The 23,234-nt window shown below is 42.5% G+C and overlaps 1 protein-coding gene across 1 annotated transcript in view; it reads right to left on the bottom strand.

Annotated features, from left to right (window-relative positions):
• The window catches only part of LOC137563542 (calcium/calmodulin-dependent protein kinase type 1D), a 412,397-nt gene that overhangs the window by 95,644 nt on the left and 293,519 nt on the right, over nucleotides 1–23,234 (bottom strand). The window contains exon 3 of the mRNA XM_068276130.1: nucleotides 9,121–9,195. Coding sequence (XP_068132231.1) covers nucleotides 9,121–9,195 — 75 coding nt within the window. The remainder of the gene's footprint in view (nucleotides 1–9,120; nucleotides 9,196–23,234) is intronic.

The raw sequence follows: 23,234 nt of genomic DNA, 5'->3' as shown, positions 1-23,234 counted from the left end.
TACTCTGTTTGTCTGACCTCTCTATCCTCGCCAGTGGGCCTAGCCACTAGTGAGAGATCTGTAGCATTCACCTGCCCCTCAGGTGAAGCTATATTGCAGCACTGTCTGTAACACCTGCTCCTCAGGTGTCCAATAGCTGCAATATAGTCTTAATCACCTGTTCCTCAGGTGATCACCATTTGCAGCACTGTCTGTAACACCTGCTTCTCAGGTGTCCACTGGCTGCAGTACTGTCTTAATCACCTGCTTCTCAGGTGATCAACCTTGCAGCATTACCCGTAGCACCTGCTCCTCAGGTGTCCTTTAGCTGCAGTACAGCCGGACTCGCCTGCTCCTCAGGTGATCCTTGGCTGCAGCATTGTCTGGAGTCACTGGCTCCTCAGGAGACCTCCTCCTCCTCCTCATTACTGTTGCACCAAACACTACTCACATTGGTAGTCCTGTGTCTGGCTATACTAGCATTATTGGTGATTCTGCAGATCACCACATAATCACGTATAGCATCTGTATTATTGGTGATACTGCAGATCACCAATAATCAGAAAATCTGTTTAGCTGACACCAATCGTTACATGCACGTTTAAAGTTTGCAAAAGAGCACCTGGATGTTCCACAGCAGAGCTGGCAAAATATTTTGTGGACAGATGAACCCAAAGTTGAGTTGTTTGAAAGAAACACACAACACCATCTGTGAAGAAAAAGAGGCACAGCACACCAACATCAAAACCTCATCCCAACTGTGAAGTATGGTGGTGGGGGCAACATGAGTCGGGGCTGCTTTGCTGCATCAGCGCCTGGACAGATTGCTATCATCGAAAAAAAAAAATGAATTCCAAAGTTTATCAAGACATTTTGTAGGAGAACTTAAGGACATCTGTCTACTAGCTGAAGCTCAGCAGAAGAAGGGTGTTGCAACAGAACAACGACCCAAAGCATAGAAGTAAATCAACAACAGAATGGCTTAAACAGATGAAAATACACCTTCTGGAGTGGCCCAGTCAGAGTCCTGACCTCAATCAGATTGAGATGATGTGGCATGACCTCAAGAAAGCGAATTACACCAGACATCCCAAGAATATTGCTGAACTGAAACAGTTCTGTAAAGAGGAATGGTCAAGAATTACTCCTGACCATTGTGCAGGTTTGGTCTGCAACTACAGGAAACGTTTGTTTGGAGTTATTGCTGCCAAAGGAGGTTCAACCGGTTATTAAATCCAAGGGTTCACATATTTTTTCCACATTTTTTCCACCTGCACTGCGAATGTTTACATGGTGTGTTCAATAAAAACATGAAAATATTTAATTATTTGTGTGGTATTAGTTTAAGCAGACTGACTGTATATTGTTGTGACTTAGGGCCTGTACACACTGCTGCGCTTTTAAAATCGCATGCGATTTTTAAAAGCACAAGCCTTCATGAGAATAGGAAAAGCGCATCGCACCAGTGTGTAAAGGTCTCCGCGATTTTCATTATTTTTCAAAAGACCTTGCGATTAAAAAGCGCATGCGATTTGAAAAGCGCAGCGCAAGCGCAGCAGTGTGTACAGGCCCTTAGATGATGATCAGATCATATTTTATGACCAATTCGTGCAGAAATCCATATAATTCCAATACACATACTTTTTCTTGCTATTGTACACATTTTTCTTCTGATTAAGGTATCCATAATTTAGTAACAATGCACTCTGTGTATGTACTGTGATACTGTACCCATTATAATACAGCTCCCTTAATGCAGCCATAGGCTTTCTAGGCCTGAAAGCAGGCAATCTTTGATTTTTACATTTTGGAACACAGAAAAAAAAGAGTATCCTACGAAACCTCTCATGCTTTGTGTTTCCATTGCTTTAACAAAATCCATTAAAGTCATAGCATCTTGCAACAAAGTGCATTTTTATGAAGCAATTATTGAGTAATGCAGAAATTCCTGTGGTTTTTATTGATTTGTATTGCAAGCAAGAGCTACTAAGGACTTTTCACAGTTCAAAATGCATAAATCACTGCTGTGAATTCCCCTGGCATTCTCTTCCTGATGTGGAATAAATATTTAACGTGTACATATGTGTAGTACAACTGTGCCCAATCATATAGCCCAATTCCAGGTACAAAAATATTTTAGTTTTTTTTATACATTGGTAAAGAATGTTTTGGGAATGTTATTGTAGCTTTGACTCCAGCAGAAATAGAAACAACAAATGACACATTTGTTTGTAGTTTGAGGAAGCATTAACATCCCCCAAATAGTTTTTATTGGTGTCCTTTATTTCCTCCCTATACCCCCCTTGTACCGTTTGTGTCTTCCTTGTTCCTCTTTTGTCCCTCCTTGTGCCTTGTTAATTCCCCCTTGTACCTGTTGTGCCCCTTTTGTGCCATGGTAAGTCCCCCTTGTACCACTTGTGTCCCCCTTGAGTCTCCCCCCCCCCATCCCCATTGTGTAGAGTATATGGGCAGGGAAACCGAAGCATGTGTCTCACCTACTATGGGCACCTAGTCCTGACCACAAAGCAGCACAGGAGGAGTGGGACACTTCACATAAAGGGGAGAACTGCCAGAGAAGGGCTACTGAGTATACAGCATATTTAGAATTAGAGTGTTTAGACCACTGTGAATTATATAATGTAGGACACAGTATATACAGCGTGGCTGTGTGCAATATAGAAATATAGAAATAATAGGACCATGTACACAGAAGATTTTACACATCAAGCTTGATCAATGCTATATACTAAGTTTTCTCCATATTAACAACTGAATAAATCAGTCTATAACTGCCATGTGCTTCTGCTAAATAAGTACTGTTCTGCATAGCTGTGTCAATTACTTCAAATAAGAAGTAGCGGCAACAAGTGTTTATTTTTATTCCCACAACCTCAATATGTTCTCACACTCTCATGGCCAATCTTCTCAGGACAATATGCTAGATGCTATAAACTCTAATATAAGATAAAAACACATCTCAACACTGTAGATGAAATCCAGAAAACAGTCACGTGTTTTATTGTTTACACCTTTTGTAAAGCGATTCCTGTCAGTGAAGCATTTGTCTTATTAAAAGTACATTTGTACTCAGCACAAAGGATGTTATTAAAGTCATTTAGATTTCCAAGGCAGGAAATTAACAGACAATTGTCAGATGGTTTGGAATAAACCTCTTTCAACTCTCATGCTGCCTATGTTTATTACACATTGGTTCAAGTGCTTCCTCTGCCTGTATCCTCCTATAGCTCTGAAGTTGTAGGCCTGGGGTTCATAATTAAAGACACAGCAACAGGCTGATTTTACCTCTCTTGTTCTTCTAAATGTTTGCAACATTAGCCAAGCCAGTTTTAAAGAAACCAATGATGTCCCTATTTTGAGGTGTTATCACAGTAGATCCCAATATAGAAAGCTGTGGCAACTAATAGCATGTTTTGAAACATTGCGGCTGGGAGCACACTTGTTTGTGTATAAAAATAAAAAAAATGCTGTCTCTGGCATATGTGTTTCTGCATTTTTTCTTTGCATTTTAAGTGTGTTTTTCATGAGATTCAATTTTGCGATTTAAATACATATTCATCTACATAATTCGTTTTGTTTTTTTTACAAAATTGCATGCAGATCCCATGTGGTTTTAATTTCCCACAGGGAAGCACTGTATGTGAATCACATATAGTATGCAGGAAGAATTATTGCACATAAAATCAGAATAGAAAACACATACCATTGCAATTTTCATGTGGTCCATACACTAAAATAGTTTGCTAATGTAAGCCCACAGGAGCGATTGCAATTAGAGCTAATCGTAATCGCAGGACATGCAGCATGTGAGCGTTTGGGCTCAATAAAATACCTAAATCGCCAGAAAACTCAAGTCACATTGCTTACAAAAAGTGCTTTGCGATTTGTAGTGATTCACTGGCATAATGTTCCATGTCAAACTAGGGCCCATCTATAGGCCGTATTAGACAGAAAATTATTAACGGGAAGGCTGCTAAAATCTCAGTCCACCTAAATTTCAGCGTGGTAAAAATTCCCCTTTAAACTGGTAAACCTTCTTTCACAAGTGATTAGACTAGAGACATTGTGAAATACAGGCAAGTTAAAAAAAACATAGTGAAAATCTTTTAGTAGGTCACAAACTTAACTTCCCTAAACTAAGTAGAACATTGTCATTTACTATCTGTATGGAGTGTGCATATTTTCCCTGCGTTTGTCTGCATTTCCCATAGACACTTCCATTTCCTTCCGCACCTCAAGAACAGGTTAACTGGCTCCCCCCAAATTAGTTACTTTAAAGGGAACCTTAAGTGAAGGAATATGGAGGCCTCAATTTTCATTCTCTAATAAACAATGCCAGTTACCTAACCTCTGTGCTGATGCTCTGTAATATTTTAAGTCACTGTCCCAGAATTATGAACCCACTGGCTGCAAGCTTGCTGCAGGTGTGCGACTCACTAAAACAACTAAAGCCAAATGCTCAGCATGACAGCCAGGCAACTGGCATTGATTATAAGGGAATGAGGTTTGCAGCCTCCATGTTATTCTCCCTTAAGTTTCCCTATAATCAGGAATGCAAATATTGTTGCATGATTAATTCCTTGCCTTCAGCATTTCTCTGAGGGTGCCGGCAGGGTCACTGGTTGCATCCATTAAGAAAGAAGCTGATGTTGCCATGAGCAGCGTATCCTTCTTGCAGACATTTTTATCATGCAGGTCTGAAGACTCTGCTTTGTTAAAAGTAACATAAACCTGCCTATATTGAGTTCCTGAGGGCTCTGTATTGAATTTTGTACAAACAGCCTCAGGAATTAGGTACAGGCAGGTCATCTTTCTAAGGGACAGATTCAGAACTGGAGACTTCACAGAAAACCAGAAAGAGAATAACTACTTTGTGGTCAACTTAAATGGAGCGTTTAAAAATGTTATTTATTTTGTACAGGTCTGCCTGGCTGCGATTCTCAGTGCATCGGCAGGAGACACTAGATGGCAGGTGGAATTCTGTTGGCTGTATGTACACAATGGTTGCTACTGGCCTAATCAATAATGCAAGCTATTTGTACTACTGATGAGGGGGCACAGTTCAAGCATTCTGCAAGGATCACTTTAAAATTGTACATACACATACATATATATCAGTGTGATCCGGCAGTGCATACCGTATACTGAATTATAATGATTCTATTATATACAAGATGCATTTTGTTTGGTAAACAGTAAAGCAAGAGTTTCAGCTATGGAGTAGTGTGAGACTGTTTTTATTACAGTTTAGCAGCATAATTAGTGACTGACATGCACAGCACGAGCTGAAGGGTACTGGAGTGTGCTTAGAAAACTATTCCGTTCAGAGCAGTCAAGTGCTTCACTAATAATTTGTTTGGGTGTGAAACATCGTATAAAATATGCTTACATGAATTTCAGCTAGACTCTGTTCACTAAAATGGGATAATAACAAGCTTTGCTTGTCATTTTGTAACTGCATGCCGCCCATTACATATTATTTATTACCTTCGGTCTACCGTTGCTATAACTATTTTTTTTTAAGAAACTTGCTGCTAAAGATATACAGAGCCCAAGATGTAAAATGGATTTCTCCTTTGGTTGTTAAGAAAAACAAAAGTTTGCTTTCTTAAAACAGAAAGAATTTGCGATAATTCAGGTTGGAGTGAGCTCGAGATGTCTCCCAGGCACCACTGCTGAATATATGCAAATTAACTATTGTACCCTTAGAAGCTAAACACACCTCCAGAACCGCTGGAATGCAATGATGTGTCAGCTTGTTAATTTGTACAGAGCGATAATAATCCAACATGCATACAGACTGTTTCGGATTGTTTGATCCTCATCAGTGCATGGCATGGATTAATTTGGCTCTATGCAGTAGGGCTTGTAAAACCGAGAGGTACAGACTAACCAGTAACCTTTGGTTGTTGTGTTGGGTTTACTGCAATAACAGTCATTCTATCAGGGGTGTGGAGTCGGAGTTGGAGTCGAGGAGCCGGGACAATTTTGGGCACCCGGAGTCGGAGTTGGAATCGTGGTTTCAGAAACTGGAGGAGTCGGAGTCAGGAGTCGGAGTCGCATGATTTTTTTTACAAAATCGACAGCCCTGTTAAGTATTAGACTAAGGAGTCGGAGTCGAGAAGTCGGAGTCTGAGCAATTTTGGGTACCCGGAGTCGGAGTCGTGGTTTCAGAAACTGATGAGTCAGAGTCGAAGATTTTTGTACCGACTCCACAGCCCTGCATTCTATGGTGGGGTCCTCACATCCATGGGGATGTTGTCTACGTGTCAGCATCTAAGTAGCCAACACAGTGCAAAGCAGCTTTCCTAGTGGAGCAATGGGAAAGGTACAGAGGAGAGTTCGTGGAGTAATCACAGGTGTGTTTTTAATAGGAAAAACCGTAGAAGTTTTATCAAGGGTGGGGTGGACACTGGCCATGCAGCAGTGGTGTCTGATACACATTTTATGTACATTAGGGTTTCTGTAACATGGACCTGGATGAGTATGAGTTCTTATTGTATGCTGGATTTTTAAAAGTAAACACGGCACCCACTCAGAAGCCCCTTTTTTTTCTTTATTGTCCCCATCACATTTATGTACTGCTGGGTATGGAGCAATATAAAGTCCAATCAGATACTCAGACAAGCAGAGGGTTCTGACAAAACCCATTAAAACATTATAATCTGAGTCTTGAGGGCTCTGGTATTTTTCTTTCTATGGTGACTTGTCTTGGGATTGTTTGTAAGCTAGAATGGTGCCGAATTGTTGGTCATTCTGTGGACTGGACTTTGGCAGCATTACTTGCTTATTTATGGTTGTAGCACATATTTATTTGTATTATTTTATGTGTACATAAATACCTCCACCATCATTATAGTATTTGTTTAAAACAGAATGTATCATTTCAAAAAAGCAAAAGAACAGCTCTACCTCACCATAGATACAGTAGTTGTGCTGTGTAATCGGTGAAGGGGGCTGGAAACAGAGCACTACTCCACACGTCTTATCACCCAGCATATTCCACACTCCTTTTTCATCGAGATTAAATCCTTTATCGGTCATCCATTAAAAGCATAGCAGAGGTACCTGACAGCAACAAGAGCTGAGGTGTTTGTGAGCTAGCTGGGTCCTTGGTTGTAGCTGTTACGACAAAAGACCCAGTGGGGTTGTAAACGCGTCAGCTCTTGTTGCTGTCATGTACCTCTGCTATGCTTTAAATAGATGACCAATAAAGGATTGAATCTTGTAACAATGAAAAAGGTGTGAGGAGTTTGCCTGGAGAATGTATTATTTTCTAGAGCTTAAAAGCACGGGTCAGTTCTAAACTTTTTTGCCATCTGATGCAGACAAGGAACAAGACAAATGGCCTTCCCCTTTTCCTTAGGAAGAAGCGTGGCCAGTGTCCTGTCCCCTCCAGCAGAGCACAATTACCTGGTCCATCGCTGGGTCCACTCCTCTTCTACATTAGAGCCTAAATTACATGCATCCGGGAGCCTACAGAAAGATGCTGCCACACAGTGATAGGCTGCTGCAGTGCTGGAGAGGAGAGGAGCTAGCCCAGGTAATTGCACTGGCAGAAGAGCATCTCAAGGCAGAGATCTAAATTCACCATCTAACAAGTTATTAACTATAGTTTTTATTTGTATCTTTTTTTGGGGGTGAGAAATAAAATGTATGAAAATAATTAAATTTGTCATGTGACCTGGTGAAGCCATGCTGCATGAATTAGGACTAGTTCAAATGGATCTGAGAAAGAAATCTACAAAACAGGAAATGTAGTAAGTTAAATGCAGTACATACAACTAAAAACCTAACTCTTAGGCTTCTTGCACACCAAGACGTTGCATTAGGTGCCACGTTAAGGTCGCATAACGTGCACCTAACACAACGTATGGTGCTGCAAGAGCCGACGGTAGAGTGAGCCGCGTTAGGCGGCTCGAGTCCTATAATGTCTCCCAGAGTGGCGCTGATTGGCCAGCGGGACCACGTGATGCGGAGCGAGACACTCCGCATCACGTGGTCCCGTCGGCCAATCAGCGCCCGCCAGTGCAGTGAATATTAAGTAGCCATGTGCGCGGCTACTGTAGCTGGCTCTCCCCGCCTCCTCTCCGCCCCCCACTGCGCATGTGCAAACAGTCTAACGCGGCTATAGCCGCTGTAACGCCGTAGCATGCTGCACTTTGCACAGAACGTGCAGCGTTACATGTAACGCAACGTGGGCTGTGTGAACAGCCCACTTGTGTTACATTGCTGTGCGTTGGGGGAGCGTTACAGGCGCACTAACGTGCGCCTGTAACGTCTTGGTGTGTAAGCAGCCTTAGGGGTTTCACACTAAACAGCAATTACTCACAGGCTAGTTTAGATAGATGGTTTGTCAAAGTGGAATTGCTTCCATGGGTTTCACAGCCAAATAACTACTGATCCACCACCACTCCATATGTTTAAATTAAAATGTTCAGACATATGGTTGAAACAACATTTGTAATACATTAACAAGTAGAAGTACACTGTACACCACTGAGGAGTACCTCTGGCTAAGAAAACTCACACTACCAAGTAGTAATTTTATATATATATATACTGGTACATAGGACCATCTATTGAAAAACTGGCACTAGGCCTCGGCCGTGACCAACCCGCCGCCGCAACAGGCACATGTTCGCGACACGTGTGCACTGAAACGCCTGCGCATGCCCGCCCCCTCCCTCTGCTATCCGAAGTCCGTCTGTGTGGCCAGGCACAACGCACGGACACAGGAGGATTCAGGACAGGGAGATGATTACATAGGATGAATGTACTATTATCACTGCCCTCTCCTCCTCTTTATGGTTTATACTGTTTAATTGTACCTGCGTTTCCTTGTATCTAAGTAGTTAAAAGTCGCACATATGAAAGGAATGAGATTTACAAATTTACTCCTGCTAATTATGTGACTAATGAAATATGATATACAACACTTTAGTAGCCATAGCAACCCAGCAAATTATACCTACAGGCTATGACACCAGCGCACTAGTTATTTATCAAACAGAACCTCTATGTACTAGAGTTATTATGAGAGGAATTTGAGGGATCAGCAGGGAATTATCTTGCACATCACCGAGTTTTTTTGTTCAAAGCTTGTAATTAATATCTACTCACAGCTGCATGACCAGATACAAATGACTGGGACTCTCATAGATATCTTCCAAGGCAACAATGTTCTCATGCTTGATTCTGTGGGAGAGACAAAACGGCAAATAATTATTCGGGTAAATCATTGACTATAGCAGAATGATCCACCTAAGAAGACAAAGAATAATTTATTACTGTTATTGTTTAATCACTGTCTGGCCATAATTACCAGGTAGACAAAAGAGGGAGACTCATCTGTAACAAGTACACTCTTTTTCAAAGTTCATTTAATTACTCATAAGTTACAGCAAAACAGTAAGGCTGTTTTAACTCAGATCACGTTTTTGCTTACACATTTTTTTAAGACCATATTTTTCTTTATTACAGTGCATTGAAGATGTATGTAGATACTGGAACTTGGTTATGGGGTAGCAATTGTTTTACTGCCATGCACCACTCAATTATATTTCAGCAGAAATTTGTTCAAAAATCGAATGCAAACGTGCCAGCTTTTTACTGTCCACTGTACCATCAGCATTGCATTACAATGTGTTCCGCCGCCATTCCCATATGATAAAAATAACCCTTTCATGATCTAGAATTAATTGAATGGGCTCTAGTTTTTAAGATAGCAGGTGCTCCTCATGTGAGGATTAGAGGAAGGAGATGAGAACGTCACTGGCCACATTAATGCTATTTCACGCTAAAAAATAAAGGCACTTGCATTTTTTAAATAAAGAACTCATTTAAATTATGAACAGAGGGTGTGGAATACAGTTTTTTATACAATATTTTTATTTGGTCCTGCATTTTCTTGCAAAAGTTACAGACAAGAAAGTGTGTAAACTATAACAAAAAAAACCATTGAGCAAACAAACAAACTACAACAGTTACAACCGCAACAAGGAAAAACTAGACAGTGAGAAAAGGACATAGCAATGGATAACCAAGATATCCTTGGCAACCTCTAGACACATTTAGCTTACATAATGAATCTTGAAAGAAACCTTCCCCCATCTCCCATGGAATACAGTTTGTATTCAGGAATATACCAAGGTTCTGGTTCACTTAATGTGTATGTGCACAACGCATCTGTCATTCACTCTGCCTTGGTTAAGTGCATCTACAATTTCCCTGTTTAAGGCAACTAGGAAATCTGAGACATGCTCTGCATGCACATTAGATTGTTCTGCAGGACTCCAGATACAGTAGATTGCAGTAGCAATAACATTTATGCTCCTAGACCAAGAGCAGCCTACTCCTCAATCAAAACTGTTTGGAGCAGTACAAAACTATGTACCCACTAAAACCGATTAATCAGCTGATCCTGAATTAATTCCACATCTGATCCTGCTACTGATTAATGAACCATTAAAATCAATACAAATTATACTGATCAACGGTGTCACACTCTTGGGAGATTTCCCAAATGATTGAATACAACTGAAATACCGACCTACATATGGCTGGCTTAATATTGATTGTGTTCCAACATGGACATTTCATAAGATGAGTTCTGTGACCATCTGCCAGAAGTATGATAGTTTAGCACTGATGGATGTATTTATATGTGGATATATCTCGTTTCCCTGATAGGCACCAAAACTCTTGCACAGAACAGAAGGAAAACAAATAGAAGTGCACCATGTATGTAATTAGAGAGTTTAGCCTCTCTAATTCCCCCTCATCTGTGACTAAGCACAAGTTGTAATTTGATCCCTCAGCTGTATCAGCTGCCTGCCATGGCAGAGAGCTAATTCGTAAACACAGGATGTTGATATGTCTACTTCAATAAAAGCAGGAAGTAGACACACTGCAGATTTATTGCAGGATTTGTATCAGCAGTGACAAAGAAATGTTTCTCTTTAAATGTTATTTTGCTGTTGTGTATCTTTTAGAGCAGAGAGTGAGTTCTTAGTTCAGGTCTGCTTTAATTCTGGATGGGAATATGGAGTAGTTTCATCCAACTCACATTAAGAGATGATCAATGAGATGCCAATACAAATTTTGTTGCAAACTTTTGGCATTTTGGAATTGGGCCAATCCAAATCAGCAACATATCTGCTCAATTATAACTTCCAAGCAATGTGCAACAAAGTTTGTACCAGTAAATCTACAGTATAGTAACTGCGCAATACTGACACAAGTCAGTCAGACTTTCTGCCTCGTAACTCGGGTCACTCTGAAGTCTATTGAAGCTCAATAAAACTTATAACATTGCTTTTTGTTTGCAAGGACATTCTGAATGGCTGGGCAGCACAGTGGTGTAGTGAATAGCACTCTCTCCTTGCAGCACTGGGTCGCTGGTTTGAATCCCAGCCAGGGCACTATCTGCACAGAGCTTGTATGTTCTCTATGTGATGTCCATATCTGCGTGGGTTTCCACTGGGTACTACGGTTTGCTCCCATATCCCAAAAACATACAGATAAGTTAATTGTCTTTCCCCTAAATTGGCCCTAGACTATGGCCTTAATTCACTAAGCTTATCTCCTGTCTCTAATAACGTTTCTAGAGTTATCACCATGGTGATGAGGCATGTCGTATTCAGGAAACATTTTACCTCAGGTAAACCTAAAGTTAACTCTTCTGTCTTTAAGTTAACTCTTCAATCCTTAAAATAGCTCCAGAGTTAGGACAGGCTGTTTATTAACTGCGTATGAAAATAACTACAGAGGAGGTAAATTAACTACCGAGGAGGTAACTTAACTACAGAGGAGGTAACTTAAGGAATGAAGAGATAAGATAACTCTCTGAGGGCTGGTGCACACCGAGCGGCTTTTTGGGCGTTTTCAGATCCGCTTGCGGCTGCGGATCTGCTTGGTCAATGTATCTCAATGGGGTGGTGCACACCAGAGCGGCAGGCGTTTTGCAGAAACGAAAAATGCCTGGGTGAGGCATTTTTTGGATTTCGGATGCGTTTCTGCCTCAATGTTAAGTATAGGAAAAACGCAAACCGCTCTGAAAAACGGCACTTCAGAGCGGTTTTGCAGGCGTTTTTGTTACAGAAGCTGTTCAGTAACAGCTTTACTGTAACAATATATGAAATCTACTATACTGAAAACCGCAGCAGCAATCCGCAAAACGCTAGCAAAACGCCTCATAAAAATTAAAAAAAGCGTTTAAAAATCTGCTAGCATTTTGCGGATCTGCTAGTGGGTTTTGGTGTGCACCAGCCCTTACTGTGTGGTGGCAAGTTTTCTCTTGCCCTATTATCTCCAGCATGATCTTAGTGAATTGAGGCCTATGATACATACACTACACAATACAGGGAGTGCAGAATTATTAGGCAAGTGGTATTTTTGAGGAATAATTTTATTATTGAACAACAACCATGTTCTCAATGAACCCAAAAAACTCATTAATATCAAAGCTGAATATTTTTGAAAGTAGTTTTTAGTTTGTTTTTAGTTTTAGCTATTTTAGGGGGATATCTGTGTGTGCAGGTGACTATTACTGTGCATAATTATTAGGCAACTTAACAAAAAACAAATATATACCCATTTCAATTATTTATTTTTACCAGTGAAACCAATATAACATCTCAACATTCACAAATATACATTTCTGACATTCAAAAACAAAACAAAAACAAATCAGTGACCAATATAGCCACCTTTCTTTGCAAGGACACTCAAAAGCCTGCCATCCATGGATTCTGTCAGTGTTTTGATCTGTTCACCATCAACATTGCTTGCAGCAGCAACCACAGCCTCCCAGACACTGTTCAGAGAGGTGTACTGTTTTCCCTCCTTGTAAATCTCACATTTTATGATGGACCACAGATTCTCAATGGGGTTCAGATCAGGTGAACAAGGAGGCCATGTCATTAGTTTTTCTTCTTTTATACCCTTTCTTGCCAGCCACGCTGTTGAGTATTTGGACGCGTGTGATGGAGCATTGTCTTGCATGAAAACCATGTTTTTCTTGAAGGATGCAGACTTCTTCCTGTACCACTGCTTGAAGAAGGTGTCTTCCAGAAACTGGCAGTAGGACTGGGAGTTGAGCTTGACTCCATCCTCAACCCGAAAAGGCCCCACAAGCTCATCTTTGATGATACCAGCCCAAACCAGTACTCTACCTCCACCTTGCTGGTGTCTGAGTCGGACTGGAGCTCTCTGCCCTTTACCAATCCAGCCACAGGCCCATCCATCTGGCCCATCAAGACAGACTCTCATTTCATCAGTCCATAAAACCTTAGAAAAATCAGTCTTGAGATATTTCTTGGCCCAGTCTTGACGTTTCAGCTTGTGTGTCTTGTTCAGTGGTGGTCGTCCTTCAGCCTTTCTTACCTTGGCCATGTCTCTGAGTATTGCACACCTTGTGCTTTTGGGCACTCCAGTGATGTTGCAGCTCTGAAATATGGCCAAACTGGTGGCAAGTGGCATCTTGGCAGCTGCACGCTTGACTTTTCTCAGTTCATGGGCAGTTATTTTGCGCCTTGGTTTTTCCACACGCTTCTTGCGACCCTGTTGACTATTTTGAATGAAACGCTTGATTGTTTGATGATCACGCTTCAGAAGCTTTGCAATTTTAAGAGTGCTGCATCCCTTTGCAAGATATCTCACTATTTTTGACTTTTCTGAGCCTGTCAAGTCCTTCTTTTGACCCATTTTGCCAAAGGAAAGGAAGTTGCCTAATAATTATGCACACTTGATATAGGGTGTTGATGTCATTAGATCACACCCCTTCTCAATACAGAGATGCACATCACCTAATATGCTTAATTGGTAGTAGGCTTTCGAGCCTATACAGCTTGGAGTAAGACAACATGCATAAAGAGGATGATGTGGTCAAAATACTCATTTGCCTAATAATTCTGCACTCCCTGTATAGACATATGACTATGGTAGGGATTAGATTGTGAGCCCCTCTGAGGGATAGTTAAGTGACAAGACATTATACTCTGTACAGCGCTGCAGAAGATGTTGTAGCTATATAAATACTAAATAATTATTTTAATAATAATAAAGCTATGCTGACCAATATATGCTACTTTTAGGCGGAAATACCCGATCGCCGTCGAGTCCGCTCTACTGCGCAGGCGCAAGTCTCCGGCGCCTGCGCAGTAGAGCGGACCCGACTTAGGTCGGGTATTTCCGTCTACTTCGGAGCCGACAGCAGCCACAGGGCCCCCGCTGGAGCCTGTAAAGTTAAATATTTAAGTCGCAGTCAGGTCTGTCGCCGGCTGTTCGGAGGGCTGCAGCGAGACCCCCGTGGGACAGAGGACGGCGTGGGAAGCCTCATTAGGATCCCGAAGCTTCCCCCACCCGAGGTGAGAACCCCCCAGGGGCGTTTTTTAATGTTACAGAGTCTCTTTAATTTTAATTAAAGATAATATTTGAATATATAGTGGAGTAAACTTCTTAGCACTGGTTACAAAGTGTATTACAGTGAATCCCTTTATAGTAAACTTCAAGGGACCAGACCAAGTAGTTGACTATATCATAATTCTTCATACAGTGTATATATACAGGTGCATTTGCTGGGACCTGGTGACAGAGTTTACTATAGCCAGAAGTTTATTATATGAGAGTTTACTATAATGAGATTCTACTGTACTAGCTACAGGGGCGTAACAATAGACCCTGCAAGGGATGCCTCCACAGGGGGGCCCAGAAGCCACAGGGGCCCCCTTGGGGGTAAAAGTTTGAGAGACTGACAACTAAGGGCATATTCTATTCTTGTACCATTGTTATATTGACTGCATGTGTCCACCACACAGATAAGGAATCATACACACTTAGGAATTCGTACACTGTCCCTGCTCCCTAGGGTTCATAAAAAGCATCTGTCTCACACTGCAGCAAAGTTCTGATGACTTCATATAAATGTTATAAACAAAGGAGTCATAGTTTGAAAAAAAGCCCTTAATTCAGCAATCCCTCAGAAGAGATTACCAGATTCTTATCACACACAGGCTAGTGACCTTATGGTGTCTGATTACTGACTGTGAGAGATCGCGGAAAAGCCGCCACAGATGCTACTGAGCAGGCGGCTGATTCCGCGTCCAGTGCGGCGGTTGGCACGCGGAAGCGTGTGTTTGGTAGCAGGGCAGAACGCGGAAAAGCCACCGCATGCAACAAAAGTAAGGCGGCTGGTTCCGCGTCCAGCGCGGCGGTTTGCACGCGGCAGCGTGTGTCTGGTGTGGCTGAGTCTGTTAGTGCACATAGGCTTAGGAATACACGCGCGCTGAGAGGCAGAATTCTTATACTAAGCAGGAAGAGTCAGCTGACCACGCCGATCAGCTGACTCCTGAGTAGGATACTATTGGTTGAGCAATTAGGGGTGGTGCTGGAGAGCACTACTTCATATATAGTTCCTGCTGGTCACTTGCAAGTTGTCTGCCGTTGCGATCACTACGTGGAAGCACTCAGACCTAGTCAGATCCTTCAGTGTGTTTGAACCAGGTGGAACTGGGAATACACACTTAGCCAGATTATTTGAATTGTATTCTGTTTATGCTTAAGCTAGTTCCGGGGTGTAGAGACCAAGAACATCACACCCAGCTTAGGGAACTGTGTTATCATCTGTGTTGTGCCTCAAGCTAGTTCCAGGGTGTAGAGACCAAGGACCTCACACCCAGCTTAGGGAACTGTACTATCATCTGTGTTATCTTTCAGACTAGTTCCAGGGTGCTGAGACCAAGGACCTCGCACCCAGAATAGGCGTTGTTTGATATATGTTATGACTTCTAGCTTTTCTGACTACTCCTCTGTCATCTGATTCGGTACCTCGTATATCTGATATTCCGTTGCCAGACCCCGCTTGACTTGGATACCGAATCAGCCTTCTGTCTTTGTACTTTATCTGTCAGTGTGTTGCTGACCCCCACAGTAAAATAATAATCTATGTATCCAATGACCATCAAGATGTTCAATTTAGAACTATCCTGGGTCTGAACCCGGGTTCATGTATCAGAGCTATATAGTGTAACCAAACCATAAAAATAGTGAACATTTAGAAACACAAAGTGAATAAATAAACAAGGTGAAAAAACATTAGAATAATATTAGCATTGAATATGACCCTATAGTATAGGGAAACTGAGTGAGACCAGACGTGATATATAGGTGAATCACATAGAGACAATAGCCGAGATACTTAGCCAGGCCAGCATGGGAGGATATGGAGGATGGTGCTGAAAAGATCCCCCGGTGGACTACCCCACCGGTATCGCGGCCGTCACGCCGCTTTTTCAGAGAGCGGGGGAATCTGCAGATTCCCCCGCTCTCTGAAAAAGCGGCGTGACGGCCGCGATACCGGTGGGGTAGTCCACCGGGGGATCTTTTCAGCACCATCCTCCATATCCTCCCATGCTGGCCTGGCTAAGTATCTCGGCTATTGTCTCTATGTGATTCACCTATATATCACGTCTGGTCTCACTCAGTTTCCCTATACTATAGGGTCATATTCAATGCTAATATTATTCTAATGTTTTTTCACCTTGTTTATTTATTCACTTTGTGTTTCTAAATGTTCACTATTTTTATGGTTTGGTTACACTATATAGCTCTGATACATGAACCCGGGTTCAGACCCAGGATAGTTCTAAATTGAACATCTTGATGGTCATTGGATACATAGATTATTATTTTACTGTGGAGGTTATACATATATGTTATACTTGCATATGATCAACTTATATGATGAATAGGTATGGTGCTATCTGCAGATTTTAAGTGTTTTTAATATGTGTATTAGTGCTATTGATATAAAATAAACCTTTGTATTTTTGTATATACATGGTGTAGTGCTATTTTTCAAGGGCTGATTTCCTTGCCTTGCCTATTGTTAGAATACAGCCCAAGCACACATCAATTGGGTATGAGTGCAGATAAGTGTTGGTTCTGTGTTGCTGACCCGGCGTGCCCGACCTCGAGAGCTATCTCTCCCCTTAAGAGATAGTCTCCAGATCAGATAGTGACATCCACCTTTAGGTGTCACTCATTCTTAGGCCCTTCCTGTCTTTAGCCTGACTCCTCCCCTCGGAGAGCCTCAGGCTGCTGGAAGGTTCCTGTGCTCCCAGAGCAGTGTCTCTTTACTGTATATCGCCTGCTCAGCAGGTACATAAACTTGGTCACTCCCAGAGTGCACCTCAAAAAATCTGGAGATAGAGCCTTCTGTCATGCTGCCCCTACTCTTTGGAACTCCCTGCCACACCCAGTAAAGACAGCACCATCCCTGGAGCTATTAAAATCCAGACTGAAAAGCCACCTGTTTAGCCTGGCATTTCCGGACTTATAAAATTCTTCCTCTGTACCACAATGGTCTGAGCCATGCTTATGCGCTTTGAGTCCTTTGGGAGAAAAGCGCTCTACAAATGTTATTTGTTGTTGTTGTTGTTGTACATCACTCCAAGTATTACTGTTACACCAAACACTCACATATCTATAGGTGTCCAGAGGTTAGTAATATATCTGATTATCGGTGATACTGCAGATCATCAATAATCGGGTATATATCTGCATTCTTGGTGATACTGCAGATCATCAATAATCAGATTCTCTCTGCGTGCTGACACCAATCGTCACACTGACACAGTGGAGTGGGTAAGATTGATATCTGACTGTTGCTGCCTCATTGAGAGCTGGTTGTCTCATACTGAGTCCAAGATCCTGTAATAACAATATCAATCAGTGACATCCTGAATGTTTTGCCAAAGTTACAGTGAATATTATATCGTATGTTCAGCATGTCATTGTTGTTCCTCTATATAGCATGTGCTCTCATGTAGTAAAATAATACGGCTATGTCTTTATGCAGGACTGCATTTACATCACAGGAGCCTACAGGCACAGTTGTCCTGGCACCTTAGACTCCGCCTTCCAGGGACCTACAAACCCCCAAACTGCACCACAAGTGTGCTGGCTGGCCCAGCTTTCACCTCTCCCTTACTTCCCTTTCCAGGTGTGGGTAGCTACAGGTTCCCCTTTGTAGTAGGTAGCCAGAGGTATCTTAAGTATTAGATAGCTGGAGGTGCCTCTGACTGAAGGTAGATCTCAGAAACTGAGACCTGGGTGAGTAACTTCTCATTTACACTCTGCTCAGGACTCTGTATAGGGAAGGAGGGAGGGAGGCCCTTTGGTGAGGGGTGTGAGCCACCTTTCCATCACCAGGCACATGCAGGCGCGTGCCTACAGTGCCTTATGGTAAATCCGAGCCTGTATGTATGTATGTATGTACGTACTGGGAGCATAGCTGCGATGAGGGACTTGTCGGCTGCAAGGGGCTGGAGGAAGCCCCGGGTAAGTAGATCGGGGGTAGCATAGACTGCCTGACATTTTCTTTAAGTTTAGATGTTTTTATCTGCATGGAGAAAACACATTGGTCCTCAGTTTTTCTGTGAAGAAAGCGAGGGGGGTGGGGGGGGGCCCCATCCAAAGTTTTGCAGGGGGGCCCAGTGATGTCTAGTTACACCCCTGACTAGCTGGTTGCTATTTAGTGCATGGACTTTGTGTTTGCAAAGCATTGGGGGGGGGGGGGCAAAAGCCTTTGCACTTGTATCTTGTGTTTGTCTTTCCTGCAGGTGCATGCAGGGCCTGATTTATACTTTTACAGCCCAAGGCCACTGTCAGCAGCCTCCTCCCTTCCAGTATAGGTAGCCAGATGATCTCCTTCCAGTACAGGTAGCCCATCATCTTATCCCTCTATGATAGCTAGCCAGATAACCCTCCCCCCCCAGTTTAGATAGTGTGATGACCCCCCCCTTCCTTCCAGTATAGGTAGCCTGATGAACCCCCCCCTTCCCCTCCAGTATAGGTAGCCTGATAACCGCTTCCCCCTTCCCTCAAGTATAAAAAGTCAGATGACCCTCCCCCTTTCCATATAGATAGCCCGATAACCCCCCCCCCCCCTCCCTCCAGTATAGGTAGCCAGGTAACCAATATAGCCTAGCGCCCACCCTTGATCCTGTGGTGCCCTGGGCCATGGCATAAGTGGCCTTGGCTTAAATCTGGCCCTGCGTGCATGCTGTAGGCATATCTTCTCTACAGTGGGGGGAGTGTAAGCTGAGGACAGTGGGAGCGAGTATGTGCAGTATTGATTATAAAATATTGATTTTAAATTGAGGATCTAGATTTTAGACTTAGATCTTGTCTGTACACATAAAAAACTTTTCATCAAATATATTTTGTTTAATTTGTATATAGCACTTCCTGGTGCATTTTATTAACTTTAAACCAAATTATAAAATTATATGGTAATGCAATATTTAATAACTCATCTACATAAGCATATTGTACACTGTCTACAAACTGTAATGGAAATTGTAGCTATATATATATATCTTTGGCTATAAACACACCATTTTTTACAGTTCATTTTCTTCGTAAAATATGTCAGAAGAAATATTCATATAAAAAAAAAAGAAAAGAAAAAAAAAAAGGCAATATATATAAAAAGTTAGCAAATTCAGCTGACATGCCAGCTTTCCCCCAACAGCATTTGCTGAAAGCATTTAGTGGTACTAATATACAAAATCCATGAGTATTGCAAATGGTGACTGCCAGTGTAGATATATAAATATAATCAGGAAATCTGCAGCTTGTTAGTTTCAAATCTGCAGGAACTGTTCATTTTAAAGCATCTTCAGAAATGTTGTGGAATATCATTTGAAAGAGGTACACAGCTTTATATGTACAACTGGTTCGATTTTGTAAGACAAATGCAAAGAAATCTAGAACAAAACGTGGAGCACATGCCCAGAACAACCAATCAATTTTCAGGTGCTTGTAAGGATTCGGATTGGCTACTTTAGGTAACACCTCCAAATTTTGTCAGTCTTCTTTCTTATTAAGTCAAACCGGTGAAGGTTACCTAACCATCATTAACCACTTAACGACCAGCCAACGCCGATAGGCGGCGGCTGGTCGCATGTGGGTTTCTATGGAAACGGCTGCTCGAACCGTTCGTCAGTTCACGGAGAGGGGCTCCGTGAATAGCCTGCGAGCCTCCGATCGCGGCTCGCAGGCTAAATGTAAACACCCGGGGAAGTAATCCCCGGTGTTTGCATCGTATGCCGCTGCTGTCACAGCAGCGCCGTAAAGGAGATCGGCGATCCCTGGCCTCTGATTGGCCGGGGATCACCGGCATCTGATAGGCTGAAGCCTATCTGAGGCGGTACAGGACGGATCACTGTCCTGTACCGCCTATATTGCGAAGTGGAGGTAGGGAAGGAGAGGGAGGGGGGAATAGCGCTGCGGAGGGGGGCTTTGGGGAGCTCCCCCCCCCCTAGGCACAAGGCAGCGGCGGCCCCCCCCAGCAGGACATCCCTCTAGTGGGGAAAAAAGGGGGGGGGGGGAAGTCTGATCGCCCTGCCTGAAACCTGATCTGTGCTAGGGGCTGAAGAGCCCACGCAGCACAGATCACTGAAAACTACGCCGGTCCTTAAGTGGTTAAAGAGACACTGAAGTCCCTTTTTTTTAACCTTATTTTCTTATAAAGTCCACTTTAGCATTAAATTCTAAGTGGATTTGCCCCATTCCCATGGCAGAATGAGTGAGTTATTGCCCAGAAATAGGCCTGCAAAGTTCCACAACTTTGCAGGTCGCATATTTTGCTGCCCGGTGGAGGCAGAGCTTTGCCTCCATTAGCGTCAATCCCTGCTGATCGCCGCCTCTCCCCGTCCCTGTCAGTGAAAGAAGACAGAGGGGTGGGGAGAGGCGGAGATCAACTGAGATTGACTGGAGAAGAGGCAGAGCTACTGCACAAAGCTCTGCCTCTACCAAGAAGGAAGATCTGCGAGCTCTGGAACTTTGCAGGGCTATTTCTGGGCAATAAATCACTCGTTCTGCCGTGGAAATGCGGCGAATCAGCTTAGAATTTAATACTGAAGAGGACTTTATTAGAAAATAAGGTGTAAAAAAAAAAAGAGACTTCAGTGTCTCTTTAAAGGAAAGGAAATGAATAAATATACTGCACGTTTATAAAACCTTTTGTTAGGGTGAATTTGTTAATAGACCATAAAGGTGGACAAGTTTTATGGTTAGGTACTGTAAGTCCATCTACTATTTGACGTAGTTAGTACCGCAGTCAGTCATACAACCATTCTGCTTTGGACAGTGCATGGTAAAGACCATATTTTAAAAGTAAAGCATGCATTTTTGTACTTTAGGCTTATGCTACATTTTAATGACATTTGACATCTTCAAACGCCGGAAGATGCACAATATGTAAAATGATTTTGCACAGTAAGCAGATGTAAACAATCCCGCAGAGCAACAGATGGATAAGGTAAGTGGATCTCAGTGGACTGTATAAAATATGCAAATGTGTACTAGTCACAGCACTGCAAAATGAAAAAGTCTGCTTACGATAGGCTAAGCTTAACTGGCAGGCATAGCACAATACAACTATGTTTTCACTCTGAAGTTCTGTTCAAAGAAGTTTGGCTGCTTACGCTCTGAATATAGCTTCTAGCATGGAATAGGAGTCTGATGCTTCTTGCATCTCTCCTCTTATTCTTAAGACACTTCGGGCACCTAGAGCTGTCAGGAATTCCAGTATTCACCAATTTCCTCTTAGCATTTAGGTCCCAATCTCCTCTGCACGCTCCACCCTATGTGAGTCGGGATGCTATGTGGACCAGGGACTACTCATCTGAGCGATGACAAGTGTGTCGTCCCAGCACACGGTCACACCCAGGCCTTTAAGTAAGCAAAATATAAAAGCTGAGAACTGGAAATCCATGATGTACCAAAGAACAAAGAACCCGTAAGCAATGTCCACACAAGCCAAAGTTCAAACCAGGAATCAGATGTCAGTCTTACCTGGGATAATCCAAATCAAAGTTATAAATAAGCAAAGGGTCATACATAGGAGATCAATCTGGCTACCTATACTGGCTGTACCTATACCTGGCTACCTGAACTGGGGGCATCCATTCCTGCCTACCTATACTGGCTGCACCTATATCTGGCTATCTGTACTGATGGTACCTATTACAGGCTACCTATACTGGCTGCACCTATATCTGGCTACCTGTACTGGCGGCACCTATTCCTGGCTACCTATACTGGCTGCACCTATATCTGGCTACCTGTACTGACGGCACCTATTCCAGGACAGGAAAAGTGGAATACCAATACATATTTGGTATTGTTGCATTCAGCAGAATCAGGGCATTTACAAACCGTAACATTTTTGTCAGTAAATGTAATTCTTCTTTGAAAAGCACAACAGAAAAATACGTTATTTTTTATTTGACTTTTTTTTTAAACATATTTCACGCAAAAATGTTGTTATATCTCCAGAAAAAGTACAAAGGTTTTAGTGTTCAAGCCCAATTCATTACAGAAAAAACAATGTCCTTTTTCATGTAGGTTTTCTTGTCAAAAATCCTAAGTAAACCTAATGAGTGCAAAATGTCTAAAAACTGCTTGGCAGCAGATGTTTGCGTTTAGGACAAATCGGCTGGCAGGGAAAGGGTTAAACACTACAATTAGCCAATCACATCAGACCACACCTCTCAGCACCTAACCAGAATCCACTACCTGCACAACATCCATAGGCCAAGACAATGAGCCGGCAACAGCTGTTAGCCTCTGCGACGTAATGAGAAGGAGGAACGAGTGATCACGTGTGTCCACCTCTTAGAGCAGATAGAATGTGTAAATTCCGCACGTCTGCGGATCTAAAGTAATTTCCGCCATGCAGAGCCTGCCTAGTGGACTTACCAGAGACTGCTGGTTGTTGCACATCTGCAGGAGTGACGGGATGCTAACTGACACTTCAGAGGAAATCAGTCTCACACTAATGTTCTGCCCTACTACATTCATTGCAATTTTTTTTTTAATTATTTAGTATTTATATAGCGCCGACATATTACGCAGCGCTGTACAGTGTATATATATATCTTGTCACTAACTGTCCCTCAAAGGAGCTCACAATCTAATCCCTACCATTGCCATATGTCTATATTATGTAGTGTAAGTACTGTAGTCTAGGGCCAATTTTAGGGGGAGCCAATTAACTTATCCGTATGTTTTTGGAATGTGGGAGGAAACCGGAGTGCCCGGAGGAAACCCACGCAGACACGGAGAGAACATACAAACTCTTTGCAGATAGTGCCCTGGCTGGGATTCGAACCAGGGACCCAGCTCTGCAAGGCGAGAGAGCTAACCACTACGCCACCGTGCTGCCC

The sequence above is a fragment of the Hyperolius riggenbachi genome, chromosome 3 (genome assembly GCF_040937935.1).
Source record: "Hyperolius riggenbachi isolate aHypRig1 chromosome 3, aHypRig1.pri, whole genome shotgun sequence".
NCBI lineage: Eukaryota > Metazoa > Chordata > Amphibia > Anura > Hyperoliidae > Hyperolius > Hyperolius riggenbachi.
The sequence above is the reverse complement of the archived record's forward strand: the minus strand, read 5'-3'. Positions and strand labels throughout refer to the sequence as shown.